Source organism: Balearica regulorum, chromosome 35 (assembly GCF_011004875.1).
Source record: "Balearica regulorum gibbericeps isolate bBalReg1 chromosome 35, bBalReg1.pri, whole genome shotgun sequence".
In the NCBI taxonomy this organism is placed as follows: domain Eukaryota; kingdom Metazoa; phylum Chordata; class Aves; order Gruiformes; family Gruidae; genus Balearica; species Balearica regulorum.
Window position 1 is genome coordinate 480,668 of NC_046218.1, and position 17,512 is coordinate 498,179.

Here is a 17,512-nt window from a genome sequence, read left to right on the forward strand (position 1 = left end):
CCCCTGCAGGGGGTGTTTTGGGGTTGTTTTGGGGTTTTTTTGTTGGTTTTTTTTAAATAAACGGGTGAAAAAGAAACCCAACCAAAAAAAGAGGAATTTGGGGCTGGAATTGGGGGAAGGGAGGGGGGAGGGGCAGGGTGTCTTCCTGTGGGTGGGGTGTGTCCCCCCGCCCCTCCCCCCACTTCCCCTTGGCCCGGAGGGACCCAGAAATCCGGGGGGGGGGAGGGGCAGGGTGTTCCCCCCTCCCCCCCCAAATGGCGCTCGCGGGGCTGCTCGTGCTGCTGCTCTGCACCGCAATGGTGGTCCCGGCCGGTACTGGGGGGCACTGGGGGGTGACTGGGAGGGGACTGGGGAGGCACTGGGGGGATACTGGGAGGGACTGGAGGGAACTGGGAGGTCACTGGGGGGCACTGGGAAGGGACTGGAGGGGACTGGGAAGGACTGGGAGCCACTGGCAGGTCACTGGGGGCCACTGGGAGGGAGTGGGGGCCACTGGGAAGGGACTGGGAGCCACTGGCAGGTCACTGGGGGCCACTGGGAGGGAGTGGGGAGCACTGAAAGGCACTGGGAAGGGACTAGAGGGTGCTACGGGGGCACTGGGGGAGGCACTGGGGGGCACTGGGGGGTTACTGGGAAGCACTGGGGAGCACTGGGTGGCACTGGGAGGGGACTGGTGGGCACTGGGGAGGCACTGGGGGGATACTGGGAGAGACTGGGAGGGGACTGGGGAGCACTGAGTGGCACTGGAAGGGGACTGGTGGGCACTGGGGAGGCACTAGGGGGATACTGGGAGAGACTGGGAGGGGACTGGGGGGGATTGGGAGGCACTAAGGGGATACTGAGATGGACTGGGAGGGCACTGGGGGGATACTGGGAGGTACTGGGATTGCTGGGGGGTGGGGGAATTAGGGGGTTAAGGGGAACTGGGAGCACTGGGAGGGACTGGGAGGAGCTGGGGGGGCTGGGGAATACTGGGAGAACTGGGAGGGGCTGGCTGGGGGTACTGAGGGGCACTGGGGAGGGTGACCCCAGGTGACCCCCATGGCCCCCCCCCCAGCCCCCACGCCCGTGTGGTGCTTTGCCCGATTGGAGGAGGAAGGGGGAGGCGGGGCCTGCACCGAGCAGCTGGGCGATGAGCCCGTCCCATTGGACGACTGCTGCCTGAACCCCGCCTATGGCTACAAGCTCCGCCCCCACAGCCACTGCCACACCTGCCGGTCAGCACCGCCCACTGCAAGCCACGCCCACTCCCTTCCCATGGCCCCGCCCACCCCACCAAGCCCCGCCCACCCCACCAAGCCCCGCCCACTCCCAGCCTCTCCAGTTCCCTTAATCCCTGCCTGCCTGGAGGCCACACCCACCCAAAGCCCCGCCCCATCCCTTAAGCCCCACCCACAGCCCAAGCCCCGCCCACTCCAGCCCCACCTGCCCCTTTATACCAGATGACGCTGGGTGACGCTGGGTGACGCTGGGTGCCTCAGTGCCATGGGTGCCATTGGGTGCCGTTGGGTGCCATTGGGTGCCATTGGGTGCCATGGGTGCCTCAGTGCCATGGGTGCCATTGGGTGCCGTTGGGTGCCGTTGGGTGCCGTTGGGTGCCGTTGGGTGCCATTGGGTGCCTCAGTGCCATGGGTGCCATGGGTGCCATTGGGTGCCATTGGGTGCCATGGGTGCCATGGGTGCCTCAGTGCCATGGGTGCCATTGGGTGCCATGGGTGCCATTGGGTGCCGTTGGGTGCCATTGGGTGCCATGGATACCCGGGTGCCATTGGGTGCCATGGATACCCGGGTGCCATTGGGTGCCGTTGGGTGCCATGGGTGCCATGGATACCCGGGTGCCATTGGGTGCCATGGGTGCCATTGGGTGCCATTGGGTGCCATGGGTGCCATGGGTGCGTGTCCCCAGACAGGGCGCGTGGGGCCCGTGGGCGCCGTGGAGCAGCTGCTCGGTGACGTGCGGGGAGGGCACCCAGCGACGGGGCCGGAGCCGGAGCCCCGGGGGGGACGGGGACAGGAGGGAATGGGAGCTGCGAGTCTGTCACCTGCCCTGCTGCCCCGGTGGGGACGGGGGGGACACGGGGGGGGGACTGGGGGGGGGACCCGGGGGGTGGGGGGACACGGGGACTGGGGGGGGTGGGGGGACGTTGGGGGGCTGGGGGGGCTGGGGGGGACATTGGGGACCGTGGGGGGATGGGGGGTGGGGGGACATCGGGGACGGTGGGGGGATGGGGGGGACAGGGGGATGGGGGGGGGGAATTGGGGGGACACGTGGGAACCATGCGGTGACCCCCCGGTGCCCCCTGACCTTTGCCCCAGAGCCGGGGGGGTGGAGCCCCTGGTCGCCCTGGGCCGGCTGCTCGGTGACGTGCGGGGCGGGGACCGAGGGGCGGAGCCGGGACTGCGCTGACCCCGCCCCCCGCTGCGGCGGTGGGTGTGGCCCGGGCGTGGCCCAAGAAACCCGGAAGTGCCAAGGGAGGACGCCCACGTGCCCCGGTGAGAGAAGGGGGAGGGGAAGGGGGCGGGGCGGGGGCGGGGCGAAGGGAGGCTGACTCCTCCCCCGGCTCCTCCCCCGCAGTGGGCGGGGCCTGGGGCCCCTGGGGGCCGTGGGGCGCCTGCACAGGCACGTGCCAAGGGGCGGGGTCAGCGCCTGGGCGGAGCCGCAGCCGACGTTGTGATTCGCCGCCTCCGTCGGTGGAACCGCCCGGCCCCGCCTGCCCGGGGGCGGAGACTGAGACCGCGCCCTGCCCGGGGATACGCCCCTGTCCCGGTGAGGGGGCGGGGCCTGGAGGGAGGGTGCGCGGGCGGGGCGGGGAGTGGGCGTGGCCACGTGCCCTAACCCCGCCCCCCTCCCCCTCCCGCAGTGGATGGCGCTTGGGGGGCGTGGTCAGACGTGTCGCCCTGCCCGGTGACGTGCGGGCTGGGCGTGGTCACGCTGAGGCGCGCCTGCGACAACCCGCCCCCTCGGCACGGGGGGCGCGGTTGCCACGGCAACAGCAACCGGCGCGCGGTCTGCGGCCCCCACGGGCCCTGCCCGGGTGAGGAGGGGGCGTGGTCTGGGGAGGGGGGCGTGGCTGTGTGCGGGGGGGCGTGGCCTGAGGGAGGGCTGTGCCGCGGGGCTGCGCTCGGGAGAGGGGGCGTGGCTTGGAGGGGGCGTGGCATAGACACCCCGGGGGAGCCGGGCCGGGGGCGTGGCCTGCGGAGGGGCGTGGCCTGCGGGGGCGTGGCTTCTCCCCGCGGGGCACCCATGCGACTGCTATGGGGCACCTATAGGGCGCCCTGTGACCCCGCCCCTTCTCTATAGGCACCCCATGGCCCCTCCCTCCCTATGGGGCACCCACCCCGTAACCCCCACCCCCCCCTTTCTTCTCCCCCCCCCCGTGGGGACCCGCCCCACCCCCCCAATGGTGCCCCCCCAATGTGGGTCGGGGGGAGGGGCCACAGCGCAGGCCCCACCCATGAGCCCTCCCCCTGTGGCCCCCCCCCCCAGGCGTGGAGCACTGGGGGCCGTGGGGCGCCTGGACCAGCTGCGAGCGGCGGCCATGGGGGCCGGTGAGCTGCCAACCTGCCGTGGGGCAGCAGCGACGGACGCGGGAATGTGTGGGCCGCAGGCCGGGGGGACCCCCCTGCCCCACGGAACCGGGGGGCGGCACCATCCAGCTCCGCCCCTGCTACAACATCAAAAACTGCCTCCGTGAGTGACCCCCTGGCACCTATAGCACCTATAGCTGCCCCTCTGACAACCTATGGCTGCCCTACGGAACCTTATAGCTGCCCTATAGCGCTTAGAGTTGCCTTATCACACCCTTAGCTGCCCTATAGCTGCCCTATGGAATCCTATGGCTGCCCTATGGAACCTCACAGATGTCCTATAGAACTTGTAGTTGCCTTATAACACTCTATACTTGCCCTATAGCACCCTATACCTGCCCTATACCTGCCCTATAGCACCCTATGCCTGCTCTGTAGCACTTATAGTTGCCTTACAGCATTCTATAGCACCCTATAGCTACCCTACAGTGCTTGTAGCTGCTCTATAGAACCCTATAGGTGCCCTATAGCACCCTATAAGGCCTCATGGAACCCTATAGCACCCTATAGCTCCCTATAGCTACTCAGTAGTCCTAACTGCCCTATAGCTGCCCTATAGCCACCCCATAGAGACCCATAGTGACCCATGGCTGCCCCCATAGGGACTCCCCCCCCCCATAGGTGCCCCATACGCCCCTGCCCTATAGGGTGGGGGCTGTGGGGTGATGCTGCCCTGGGCCCCCAGTGCCGGGGAACTGGTCGGACTGGAGCCCCTGGGGACTCTGCACCCCGCCATGTGGGGCCAGCCCCACACGTAGCCGCACCCGGGAGTGTCAGCCCATCTACCCCGCCTACCCGTACGTATAGGGGCTGGGGGGGGGTGTCTATAGGGTCAATGGGGGTCTACAGGGTCAATGGGGGTCTATGGGGTCAATGGGGACTCTATATGGCCAATGGTGGGTCAAGCGGGGGTCTATAGGGTCAATAGGGGTTCTACAGGGTCAGTGTGGGTTCTATAGGGTAAATGGAGGATCTGTGAGGTTAATTGGAGCCCTACAGCATCAATGGGGGTTTTATAGGGTCAATGGGGGGTCCATAGGGTCAATGGGGGTCTATGGAGATGGGGGATCTAGGAGGTCAATGAGGGGTCTATAGGGTCACTGGTGTTCTATAGGGGTCAATGGGGATTCTACAGGGTCAATGGGGGCTCTATAGGGTGAATGGGGGGGTCTATAGGATTAATAGGGGTTCATAGGGTCAGTGGGGATCTATAGGGTCAATGGGGGGTCTTTAGGGTCAATGGGGGTCTCCAAGGTCAGTCTATGGGGCTGGGGGGTCTATACAGTCAATGGGGGTTCTGTAGGGCCATTGGGGGTCTACAGGGCCAATAGGGGTCTATAGGATTGATTAGGGATCTATGGGGCTGGGGGTGTGTGTGTCTATATGGTCAATGAGGGGTCTATGGGGTCAGTGGGGGGCTCTATAGGGTCAAGGGGGTCTATGGGGTCAATGGGGGTCTATTGGGTAAATGGAAGGTCTATAGGGTCAAGGGGACATCTATGGGGCAGGCAGGTCTCTACATGACCTATGGGTCCCACGGGGTCTCTATGGGGCAGGGGGACCCCTGGGTGAATCTAGGGGGCAGGGGGGGTCCCCCCCGGGTCTGACAGCGCCCCCTACAGGCCCACGATGACCCCAGTGGGTTCCACCGTCCCCATCAACGTCACCTTCTGGGGGGTGGCCCGGCCCCGCTGCGCCCCACTGGAGGGGCAGCTGCTGCGGCTGGAGGAGACGCGGCCCTGCCTGCACGTCCTGCCCTGCCCCCACCCCGACGGTCAGCGGGGGGAGGGGCAGGGGCCGGGGGGGGGCTGGGGGGGGAGGGGCAGGGGTGCTGGGCCCTGCTGGGGGGGGAGGGGCTGGGGGGGGGTCCGGGGAGGGGCAGGGTGATTGGGTGCCCTGTTGCGGGGGAGGGGCTGGGGCCTGGGGGTGCTGGGGGGGGGAGGGGCTGGGGTGGGTCCGGGGGGGGGGGAGGGGCAGGGCGATTTGGTGCCGGGGGGGGGAGGGGCAGGGGGCTGGGTCCCCTATGGGGGGGGAGGGGCAGGGTTACTTGTTGCCCTATGGGGGGAAGGGCAAGATGCCTGAGCCCCTATTTACCCCTCCCCCCTTCCACCCCAGAGGACTGACGCTCCCGGTGACGTCGCAGGACCCCCCCAACCCCCCCCGACCCCCAAACCCGCCTGAATTTGCCCCAAAACCCACCTGACCCCTCCCCCCCCAAAATAAAGATCCGGCAAACTGATTGGGCCTCTGTCGCGATGACGTCACCGTCCCCACCCCCGCCCGGCCCCGCCCCTTTCCCTCTGCAGAGCGGCAGGCGGGGCGGTCGATGACGTCACGGCATGGCCACGCCCCCTCGCGCGGCTTCGCAATGCCGGGGGGGCGGGGCCGGATGTGAGCGCGCGGGCGGGGGCGGGGCGCTGCCGCCGGGGGATGCTATAGGGGCTCCTATAGGGCATCCTATAGGGCTCCCGGCAGGGCCGCCCTTCCCCTGTAGGCCCCCGCCCCCTATAGCTCCCCTTCCCTATAGCTCCCCTTCCCCTATAGCTCCCCTTCCCCTATAGCTCCCCATCCCCTATAGCTCCCCTTCCCTATAGCTCCCCTTCCCCTATAGATCCCCTTCCCCTATAGATCCCCTTCCCCTATAGATCCCCATCCCCTATAGCTCCCCTTCCCTATAGCTCCCCATCCCCTATAGATCCCCTTCCCTATAGATCCCCATCCCTATAGCTCCCCTTCCCTATAGATCCCCTTTCCCTGTAGCTCCCATTTCCTATAGCTCCCCATCTCTACAGCTCCTCATCCCCTATAGCTCCCCATCCCCTATATTCCCCCATCTCCTATATTCCCTTCCCCTATAGATTCCCCATCCCCTATAGCCCCTCCTTTCCCCTATAGGGTTTCCCTATAGGATAGCCTTACCCTCCCTCAGCCTTTCTTCCCCTATAGACTCTGCCTCTACAGCTCCTTCCTCTATAGGGCTTCCCCCTATAGACCCTTTCTCCTATAGGTCTCTCCCCCTATAGCCCCAGGGATGCCGCCCCCCCCATGGGGCCCCTATAGGCACCTTCACCCAGACCCCTATAGGGCTGAGCCCCTATAGCCCTGACCCCTATACCGCAGACCCCCCCCTGCAAGCCCAGACCCCTATAGCGGGCCTCTATAGGGTGACGCCCTATAGCCCCAACCCCTACAGAGGGCACCTATAAACCGCCCACCCTATAGCCTCTGACCCCCTTAGTGGTCATCTATAGGGTGACCCACGGCCCCTATATCTCTAACCCCTATAGGGGCGCTCTATACCCCTCATCCCTATAGCGGGCTCCTATAGACCCCTGTGTACCCCCTACCCCTATAGACCCCCCCATACCCCCCCTACCCCTATAGTCCCCCCTATACCCCTTCTACCCCTACAGAGGCCCTTTAGATCCCCGACCCCTATAGCGGGCTCCTATAGGCTCTTCCTATAGCCCCCAACCCCTATAGACCCCCCCTATAGCCCCGCCCCCTATAGCTTGGCCCCCTCCTATAGCCCCCAACCCCTATAGCTCTGCCCCCTATAGCCCCCCATAGCCCCCCATAGCCCCCTATAGCCCCCTATGGAATACCTGCGGCGGCGCCTTTCCGATGGGAATTTCCTGGCGGGGGGGGGGAGGGGTGGGGGGAGGGGACCCCCCCCGGGGCGGGGCAGGGGGGGGGAGGGGTGGGGAGACCCCCCCGCACCCCTCCCCCCGCCCCGCTCCTGCTCGTCATCGCCCCCCCCGGCACCGACTGGTACGTATGGGGGGGGAGGGGGCACCCCAAAACCCAGACCCCCCCCCCCGACACTCGGGGGACCCCGAAATCCCCCCCCCGGGGACACCCCTCCTCCCATCACCCCCTTCCCCCGCCCCCAGGACCCCCCCATCCCCCCTCGGCTGCTTGGGGGGAGGGGGAATTTGGGGGGGGGGTCACGACACTTTAAGGGGCATTATTTGGGGACAACCCCCCCCTTTTTGGTGACACCCCCCCGTTTTGGGGGACCCCCCCGTTATGGGGGCCCCCTCTATTTTTGGGGGACCCCCCTATTTTTGGGGGACCCTGCCATTTTTGGGGTTCCCCCCCTTGACCCCCCCCTTTTCCCCAGGGTGAAGCTCTTCAAGGGGAAATCGGTCCACGGGGACGTGGAGCTGCGGGTGGAGCAGGTGAGTTTTGGGGTGTCCCCACCCTTATTTTGGGGGTCCCCCCTAAAATTGTGGGGTCCCTCGATTTTTTCGGGGGGGGGGGCCCTCCGGGTCTGGGATCTGCTCATAGGGCTGTGTTTTGGGGTTCAGGCTGGCTTGGGGGGCCAGAGAGATTTGGGGGGGGCTGTTGGGTGGTTTTGGGGTCCCCCTGAGGGTTTTGGGGTGCCCCTGGATTTCAGGGTGCCCCTAAACCTCCCTTATTTGACCCAATTTGGGGGTTCAGGGAGGTTCTGAGTGGGTTTTGGGGGGGGTCCCTGGGGGGATATTGTGGTCCCTCCCCGGGTTTTGGGGTCCCCCCGGGTTTCAGGGTGCCCCCTGGATTTCGGGGTGCCCCCAGGCCCAGTTTTCGGAGCTCTCCCTGGTGGCCTCCACCCACGGCGCCCTCAGTGTCACCATCGACACCCCCCGAGGGGGACCCAGGTGGGTGGTTTTTGGGGGACCCCCAAAATTTCCGAGGGAACCCCCGAAAATCTGGGGGGGTGGGTGGGTGGGGTGAGACACCAATCGGGGCCCAGTTTTGGGGTGTCCCCCCTTATTGTGGGGGGGGTGAGATGGAAGATTTGGGGGGGGTGGGGGAGATTTTGGGGTGCAGAGGTGGGATTTTGGAGTGCGGGGGTCAATTTTGGGGTGCAGGGGTTATTTCGGGGTGCAGATGGGGATTTTTAGGGTGTGGGGGAGATTTTGGGGTGCAGGGAGGGTATTTTGGGGTGGAGGGTGCAATTTTGGGGTGTGGGGTGTGATTTTGGGGTGCAGGGGTCAATTTTGGGGGTACAGTGGAGCGGGGGGGGTGGGGGTGCCCCTGACCCCCCCCTTTCCCCCCCTCCCCCCAGGAGGGTGACCCCCGATTTCGTGCTGGTGCGGGAACCCCCCGGGGGGGGGGCGGGGGGTGCCCCGCGGCGGCTGCTGGTGGGGCTGCACCTGGGGGGGGTCCCCAGCAGCGACCCCCTGCCCGCCCTGTACGCCTGCGCCCATCCGCCCTGCCTGGTGAGGGGCACTGGGAGGGACTGGGAGGGGAGTGGGGGGGCACTGGGAGGAGAGTGGGGGGCACTGGGAGGGACTGGGGGGCACTGGGAGGGAATTGGGGGGTACTGGGAGGGGAGTGGGGGGCACTGGGGGGCACTGGGAGGGACTGGGAAGGGAGTGAGGGGCACTGGGAGGGAATTGGGGGGCACTGGGAGGGATTGGGGGGGAGTGGGGGGGGACACGGGACACTGGGGGGTGACTGAACGGGGACTGGGAAGCACTGGGAAGGAACTGGGAGGGGACCGGGGGGGGACTCAGCATCACTGGGGGGTGACTGGGAGGCACTGGGAAGGGATACTGAGGCAGACTGGGAGCACTGGGCAGGGCTGTCGTGCCCCCCCCGACATTCCCAGTTGTCCCAGTTTGCCCAGTTGGCGCAGCTGCAGCGGGAACTGGGCCCCGAGGCCTTTCCCCTGGTCCCACAGCGCTTCTGCAACCGCCCCCGCGGACTGGTCAGCACTGGGGGGCACTGGGAGGGACTGGGGGGAGACTGGGGGGGCACTGGGGGGCACTGGGAGGGACTGGGAGGAACTGGGAGGAGACTGGGAGGGAGGGGGGGCACTGGGAGGGACTGGGGGGGATACTGGGAGCACTGGGATATACTGGGAGCACTGGGGGGGATACTGGGAGCACTGGGGGGGATACTGGGGGAGCACTGGGGGGGCATTGGGAACACTGGGGGGAATACTGGGGGGGCACTGGGGTGATACTGGGAGCACTGGGGGGCACTGGGCTGTACTGGGGGGCACTGGGGGGATACTGGCTGATTGTACTGGGAGCACTGGGCTGTACTGGGAGCACTGGTGTACCCCCCAGCTGACGGCCCCCACCTTCCCCATGACGGTGACGCTCAGCCCCGCCCCTGCCGGGGTGGGCAAGGTGAGGCCCCGCCCCTTCACAAGCCCCGCCCCATTCACAAGCCCCTCCCCAAGCCCCACCCCTCCTCAAGCCCCGCCCACACAGGCACCACCCCATCCCAAGCCCCGCCCCTCCCCAAGCCCCGCCCCTCCTCAAGCCCTGCCCACACAGACACCACCCCATCCCAAAGCCCTGCCCCGCCCCAAGCCCCGCCCCAAGCCCCGCCCCAAGCCCCGCCCCTCCTCAAGCCCTGCCCACACAGACACACCCCCCAAAGCCCCGCCCCTCCCCAAGCCCCGCCCACACAGACACACCCCATCCCCAAGCCCCGCCCCTCCCCAGACCCCACCCATGATGCCATCGGGGGGCGTGGCCTCGAGGGGGCATGGCATCTGTGGGCGTGGTCTCTGGACTACATGGGCGGGGCTTATGGGCCCTGAGTAGGGGGCGTGGCCTATGTGGGTGTGGCCTAGCAGTGTCCCTGCCCCATGGAGGGGGCGTGGCCGGGGTGGGCGTGTCGGGGGCGTGTCTAACGTTGTCCCCGCCCTCCCAGGTGCGCGTGGGGACGCCGGAGGCGCTGGGGGTGGTGGCGGGGGCCATGGGGGGGGCCCGGGCAGGGGCCCTGGTCCAGGGGGGCCTGGGGGGGACCCAGCGCCTGCGGGTGCAGCGGATCGGGGAGGAGTACAGGGCCCTGCGGTGAGGGGGGCACGGGGGGGCATGGGGGGGACACGGGGGGACACAGGGGGACACAGGGGGGGTATGGACTTGGGGGACACGGGGGGCATGGGGGGGCATGGGGGGGGTATGGGGGGACACGAGGGGACATGGGGGGTATGGACTTGGGGGACACGGGGGGCATGGGGGGGCATGGGGGGGCATGGGGGGGTATGGGGGGGTATGGGGGGACGCGAGGGGACATGGGGGTATGGACTTGGGGGGACACGGGGGGCATGGGGGGGCATGGGGGGGTATGGGGGGACGCGAGGGGACATGGGGGTATGGACTTGGGGGGACACGGGGGGCATGGGGGGTCATTGGGGACACGGGGGGGCATGGAGGGTATGGATGTGGGGGGGCACGGGGGGGCATGGGGGTTGGGGGGATACAAGGGGGGGCATGGGGGGTTATGGGGGGACATGGGGGGGCATGGAGGTGTGGGGTGGGGGGACATGGGGGGGACACGAGGATATGGGGGGATGTGGAGGGGACATGGGGGGGTGTGGGGGCACCCGAGGCCCCCCCGACCCCGTGTTGTCCCCCCCCAGGTGGCCACTGGTGGCCGGGGACCCCCCGGGGGAGGGGGCTCAGGTGGAGCCGGTTGCCCTCAGCCCACGGTGAGCGTGAGGGGGTGGGGCTTGTCTCTGAGGGGCGTGGTTATGGGGCAGGGCGTGTCCTCATTGGGAAGGGGTGGGGCTAAGTGGAGGAGGCGGTGCTGTGCACAAAGAGGCGGGCTTAATTGGGTGGGGGGGTATGGGGCGGAGCCAGGGGAAGGGCGGGGCTACTCGGCGAGCCGGGGGCGGGGCCATAGGAAGGGGCGTGGCTATGTGGGCGGGCCTTTGGGGAGGGGGCGTGGCTGCACCAAAGGGGCGTGGCTATGCAGGGAAAGGGAGGCGTGGCCTCAGGGCATGCAGGGGGCGGTCCCCATGCAGAAGGAGGCGTGGCCTGGTCGAGTGGGCGTGGCCAACCGCCCGCCCATCACCCCGCCGCAGGCACCGTGGTTGGGTGGACGCCTGTGCCCGCCTCTTCGGGGGCGTCGACATCTGCGGGGTGGAGGCGCTGCGGGGGCCCGATGGGCGGGAACACATCGTCCAGGTCAGCACCCCCCTCACCACCACCCCCCCCAAAATACCAAGGTGTCCCCCCCTGCCCCCACCTGCCCAGATCCCGCCCCGCCCCCCCCCCAAATACTGAGGTCCCGCCCCCAGGTTTTTGGTTCCTGGATGCCATTGGTGGGTCCGGGGGCGGCTGAAGATCAAGGTCGGATCGTGGAGCTGGTCTTGGCGCGGATGAGGGCGGAGCTGCCCCGCCCGAGGAGCCCCTCCCCTGCACGGCCACGCCCACAGGTAACCCCACCCCCCCACCCCACAGGTAACAGGTTTTGGGGGGGGTGGGTGTCACATGGGGTCTTGATATCTCCCCTCCACCCCCTTTTCTGCCGCACAGATGTCGGTGACATCGGGGTCCACCCGGCCGGGGACCCCCCCGCAGCAGCGACCACCACCCCAGGGTGAGTGACACCTCCTTCCCCCCCCCCCCCCGAATGGGAACCCCCAAAGAAACCCCAGGATACACCCCAAAAGGCTGGGACCCCCCAAAATGTGGGACCCCCCCCCTCCAAAATCAGGGGATTCTCACCCCTCAAAACTTGTGCGGATCCCCCCAATACCCCTGGGACATCTCCCCCCCCCAAAGATGTGACCCCCAAAATCACAGGAACCCCTCCAAATTCGGGGACACCTCCCCCCCCCCAACCTCACCCCCTCCCATTATGGGTGGGACCTCCAACCCCTTGGACCCCCCAAAATTGCCCCCTCCCAAACTTGCCCCCCCCCACAAGTGCTGGGAGACCCCCAAATGTGGGTGATGACCCTCCCCAGCCCCTGGCCCCGCCCCCTCCAAGCCCCGCCCCTCTAAGCCCCGCCCCCCTCGGAGCCTAGCCAATACGGGGGCGTTTCTCTCACTCTCCCCTCCCCCACAGGAGCTCCGCCGCCGTCTGGCCCTGCCCCACCCCGCCCCCAGCCGCAGGGGCAGCCACGCCCACCGGGAGGCGGGGCCTCACCACGCCCCGCCTCTCCAGGCCCCACCCAACCGCGAGGCCCCGCCCAGCCCCGCCCACCGGGTCCACAGCCCCGCCCCCAGACCCCACCCTCTGCCATGCAGCCCCACCCACAGGCCCCGCCCACCTCCCCGCAGCCCCGCCCACAAGCTCCACCCACCGGGATGCAGCCCCGCCCTCAAGCCCCGCCCACCTCCCCGCAGCCCCGCCCACAAGCCCCGCCCACCTCACCACAGCCCCGCCCCCTGCTGTCTCCTTCAGTGGCTCAGCCCCGCCCTCCCGGTGCACAGCCCCGCCCCCAGACCCCTCCCACTGCCGCACAACCGCGCCCATCGGCCCCGCCCACTGCGCAGCCCCGCCCACAAACTCCACCCACTGGGATGCAGCCCCGCCCTCAAGCCCCGCCCACCTCCCCGCAGCCCCGCCCTCAAGCCCCGCCCACCTCCCCGCAGCCCCGCCCACCAGCCCCACCTACATCCCCGCAGCCCCGCCCTCAAGCCCCGCCCACCTCCCCGCAGCCCCGCCCACCAGCCCCACCCACCTCCCCGCAGCCCCGCCCTCAAGCCCCGCCCACCTCCCCGCAGCCCCGCCCACCAGCCCCACCCACCTCCCCCCAACCCCGCCTCCCCACCTCCCCCTCTGTGCCGCAGCCCCGCCCTCAATCCCCTCAACCCCGCCCCCAAACCCCACCCACCGCCGCTCAGCCCCGCCCCCCGGGGCCACAGACCCCACCCACCACTCGTCAGCCCCGCCCCCAAGCCCCACCCCTCGCCCCTAAACCAATCCTGGCACCCAAACCGGGTGGAGCCCAACCCCCCAGGTAAGTTTGGGTGGGGGTGGGGTGGGCGGGACATCGGGGGTTCTGCGGGTGTGTCGCGCCTGACCACGCCCCTTCCCTTAGCCCCGCCCCCGAGCAGGGCGGGGCCGAGAGCATCCGCTCCCTGCGGCAGAGCTTCGCCAGCCTCTTCGCTGACTGAGGGCACCGCCCCCCACGCGACAAGCCACGCCCCCTCGTGAGGCTCCGCCCTTCCCGTGAAACCCCGCCCCCTGTGAAGCTCCGCCTCAATCCAGCCACGCCCCCCCGCCCCTTCCCAGCGCTTAGCCACGCCCCCTGTCGCGTGAAGGGAAAAGGGGCGGGGCAATAAAACCCCCGAGCTGCTGCTGCCGCTGTCGCGTCACTCTCTGGGGGCGGGGCCTACCGCGGGGCGGGGCCTATGGAGCCTATAGAGCTGGGGGGGGGGGCCTATGGCATTGGAGGGGGTATGGAGCCTATAGAATCGGGAGGGGGGCTTTGGAGACTATAGAGCTGGAGGGGGGGTATGGGGCCTATAGAGGCGGGAGGTTGGCCTATGGAATCTATAGGGGCTGGGGGGGTACGGCCCCTATAGGCCTGGGGGCGGGGCCTACCCGGCCCCTATAGACGGGGGCCGCGCGGTTCCCGCCGCTCCTCTCAACGCGTCGCACGGAGATGACGCAATCGCGCCGGGCCGGTCGCTAGGCGCCGAGGCGCTCCGCCCCGCCCCGCCCTCCGCGCCGCGTCGCGTCGTGATGACGTAAAGGGCGGCGATGGCGGCGGCGGGGAAGGCGCAGCGCTACGAAGCCTTCGTCAGCGACGTGCTGCGCCGCGACCTCCGGTAGGTGACGTCAGGCGGCGCCCCGCCCCTCGCCCTGCCCCGACCACGCCCACCCGGGGCTGGGGGTGGCGGAGCCGCTCTCACCCCGCCCACGCGATAGGGCCACGCTCATGGGTTCTGGCCACGCCCCCTCCCTTTGACCACGCCCCTTCCTCACGGGGCCCCCCTGGCCACGCCCCCTCCCTGGCCACGCCCCCACCGTCCCCCACTCCCCCCTCTGTTCTCCCACCGGCTCCGCCCCCCGGGGCGTGGCCCCGCCCCCCGAGGCCCCGCCCCGAGGCCAACAGCGCCCCCCGCAGGCGGGTGCAGGAGCAGCGGGACGGCGTCTTCGAGCAGCAGGCCCAGGTGCTGCAGCTGCGCACCGCCCTCTCCCGCCTCCAGGTGGGCGTGGCCTAAAGGGGCGTGGCTGAAGGGGGCGTGGCTTAAAGGGGGCGGGGCCTAGGAGGGAGGAAAGGGTGGGATTTGGGGGTACGCAGGGAGGGGTGTGGGGGGAATTGGGGGTCTCAGGGGGTTGCGGGGGGGGGGCAGGAGGGTATTTTTGGGGGGATGAGGGGCTATTTGGGGAGATTATGGGGGTATTGGGGGGGTCTGGGGGTATTTGGAGGTCCCTGGGGGGGAATCTGAGGGTACATGTGGCTGGTTTGGGGTCCCTGTGGACATATTTGGGTTGATTATGGGGGTATTTGGGGGTGCCAGGGGGGTATTTGGGGGAATTGGGGGAGGGGGTGTCCCTGAAGGGTATTGGGGGGGGTCTGGGGGTATTTGGGGATCGCTGGGGGGGATTTGGGGGTACATGGGGGAATGGTGGGGTCCCTGGAGGGTATTGGGGGGCATTATGGAGGTATTTGGGGGTGCCAAAGGGGTATTTGTGGGGATCTGGGGGAATTGGGGGGGGGGTGTGTCCCTGGAGGGTATTAGGGGAGATCTGGGGGTATTTGGGGGCTCCTGTGGGGGGGATTTGGGGTGCTGAGGGCCCCCCCAGGAGGCGGCCACCCCCCTGCGCACCCAGGTCGACCTTGGCTGCAACTTCTTCGTCACGGCGGAAGTGTGAGTTGGGAGGTGGGGTGGGTGGGTACCCCAAAAACCCCGTGGGACCCCCAAATACACCCAAGCAACCCGAAAAACCCCTGGGACCCCCAACCATCTCCCTGGAACCCCCCCAAGGACCCCAAAATCCCTCTGGGACCCCCAAATCCCCCCCAAACACCGCAGGGCCCCCCAAAAATCCTTCTAAACCCCTGTCAGGGACCCCCATATCCCCCTTTAAAACTGCCCCGGGAGCTGCCATATTCCCCCCCCAAACCTCTCTTAACCCTCCCCCTGCACCCCAAAACACCCCATAACTCCCCCAAGTCCCCCTGGGACCCTCAACCCCCCCCGAGCTCCCCGCTGTTGACCCCATAACCCTCACAGGGCCACCCTAGGATGCTTGGGGACCCCAATACCCACCCCGGGACCCCCAAAGTGACCCCATAAACCCCCCCTCCCGGGGTCCCCCATCACCTGTGTGTCATCTCCCCCCCCCCCCCCAGCCCATCCCCACAACGAGTCTTCGTGGCTCTGGGCTACGGGTTCTTCGCAGAGCTGACGCTGCCCGAGGCCCTGCGCCACCTCGACCGCCGCAGCCGCCTCCTCGACCGGTGAGACACGCCCCCCCCGGCCTGGCCACGCCCCCTCACGGTTAGGCCACACCCCTCCACAAGGCCCCACCCACTGTGACCCCCCCCCAAAGCGTTAAAGCTCTGTAGGGGTGGCTGGAGGAGGGGCCTGGCTCGATAGGCCACGCCCCATCAAGGCCACACCCCCTCCTGTAGGACACACCCACACAAGGCCACACCCCTCCAAACGGCCCCACCCACAGCAACAGGCCCCACCCCCTTGCACTGACCCACGAGTCTCCATAAGCCACACCCACTTTCCAGGCCACACCCACTGCCTAAACCACGCCCCTTTGTCCTAAGCCACACCCCCTCTGCCAGAGCCGGGCCCCCCACAGTTCTGAGATGACCACACCCCCTGCTAAAGCCCCACCCCTCTCACTCAGGCCACACCCACACACCCCTAGAGGGAAGGAGGCTCCTCCCCCTCCTGAAGCCACGCCCCCTTCTCCCCTCCCCCCCCCCACAGGCTCAGCGAATCCCTGACGAGGGACGGGGCCAAGATCCGGGCCCACATCAGGCTGGTGCTGGAGGTAACCCCGGGCCCCGCCCACCCGGGCCCCGCCCACCTGGGCCCCGCCCACCCACCCGGGCCCCGCCCACCCACCTGGGCCCCGCCCACCCACCTGAGGCTCCTCCCCCCAGGGCCTACGGGAGCTCCAGGGTCTCCAGGACCCTCCGACGACCCCTGACCCCTGACGGCCCCACCCACCCCGGACGCCTGGGAGTAATGCGTGTGTAAGCCCGTAGTAACGCCTGTGCAAACCTGTCGTGACGCCTGTGCAAACCTGGAGGAACTTGTGTGTGTAAAAGTGTGTGTAAACTCGGAGTAAAGCATGTGTAAACCTGGAGTGACCTGGCTTTGAGCTTTGGAGTAAAGCGCGTGTAAAATGGAGTAGCACGTGTAAACACGTGGGGTAACGCGTAAATGTGGGATATAACGTGCCGAACCAGCGTGAAGCCTGTGTAAACCTGTACTAATGTGCGTGTAAGGCTGGTGTAACGTGGTGGAAACCTGGAGTGAGGCATGTGTAAACCCGGAGCACAGCGTGCACGTGTGTGTGTAAAGTCCTAGTAAGGCGCGTGCGAATCCAGCGTAAAGCGTGCGTAGATGTGGAGGCGTGTGTGTTTAACCCGGCGTAGCACAGGTGTAAACCTGGAGCAAGACGAGTGCTGATCCAGAGCAAAGGTGTGTAAACCTGGAGTAAGGCGTGTGCAAATCCAGACGCAAGTGTGTGTAAACCTGTGGTAAGACGTGTGTAAGCCCAGAGTAAAGTGGGTGTAAAGCTGGACTGACGTGCGAGTAACCCCGGGGGGTGTGTGTGCGTGTGTGTGCGTGTGAGACACACGTGGGTGCACCCACTGTGGGTGGGGAAACGAGGTGTAAAGGAGGAGTAACCAGCGAGTAGACCCCGAGGGAACGAGGTTTAAAGGCACAAGCAGCGAGCAGGCCCCTGTCAGAGCAAGCGGGGATGGGGGGGGGGGGGTGTTTGTGGGGTGGGGGTGGGGGGGAGCGATGACGCAATCCCCGTAACCTGGGCCAAACCCGAGCCAACCGGGTGTAAAGCAGGAGCAACGCGCGCCGCGCGCCCCACCACCGCGGGGGCGTGTCTCCCCACAAGCCCCGCCCCCTTCCCCGCCTCCTCGCCCGCCGGCGCCTCTCCCCCACCCCCAGCGTCGCCCCGCCCCCTCTACGCCCTGACGTCACCCGGCCCCGCCTCCTCCTCTTCCACCTCCCCCCCTCCCCTCGCTCTC

General features: G+C 67.9%; 2 protein-coding genes across 5 annotated transcripts; both read left to right on the forward strand.

Moving 5' to 3' along the window:
• The first annotated feature begins 178 nt into the window (after positions 1-178).
• Positions 179-5,820, forward strand: CFP (complement factor properdin). Of its 3 annotated transcripts, XM_075738666.1 has the most exons (10): positions 179-312; positions 1,058-1,217; positions 1,907-2,058; positions 2,317-2,493; positions 2,576-2,767; positions 2,862-3,035; positions 3,488-3,691; positions 4,274-4,385; positions 5,211-5,362; positions 5,704-5,820. In XM_075738666.1, the coding sequence occupies exons 1-10, from the start codon at positions 255-257 to the stop codon at positions 5,709-5,711; spliced, it is 1,389 nt and encodes a 462-aa protein (XP_075594781.1). In that variant the 5' UTR covers positions 179-254; the 3' UTR covers positions 5,712-5,820. The 3 variants fall into 3 exon arrangements, with proteins under 3 accessions (XP_075594781.1, XP_075594782.1, XP_075594783.1); XM_075738667.1 differs by lacking the exon at positions 2,862-3,035; XM_075738668.1 differs by lacking the exons at positions 4,274-4,385; positions 5,704-5,820 and having other exon boundaries at positions 5,211-5,236.
• An 8,138-nt stretch (positions 5,821-13,958) lies between these two features.
• On the forward strand, positions 13,959-17,003 carry UXT (ubiquitously expressed prefoldin like chaperone). 2 transcript variants are annotated; one of them, XR_012832800.1, is made up of 7 exons: positions 13,959-14,099; positions 14,399-14,480; positions 15,082-15,146; positions 15,632-15,739; positions 16,227-16,290; positions 16,403-16,545; positions 16,957-17,003. XR_012832800.1 is itself a non-coding variant. In XM_075738670.1 (6 exons), the coding sequence occupies exons 1-6, from the start codon at positions 14,032-14,034 to the stop codon at positions 16,454-16,456; spliced, it is 441 nt and encodes a 146-aa protein (XP_075594785.1). In that variant the 5' UTR covers positions 13,959-14,031; the 3' UTR covers positions 16,457-16,571. The 2 variants fall into 2 exon arrangements, 1 of the variants encoding a protein (XP_075594785.1); XM_075738670.1 differs by lacking the exon at positions 16,957-17,003 and having other exon boundaries at positions 16,403-16,571.
• The last annotated feature ends 509 nt before the right edge of the window (positions 17,004-17,512 follow it).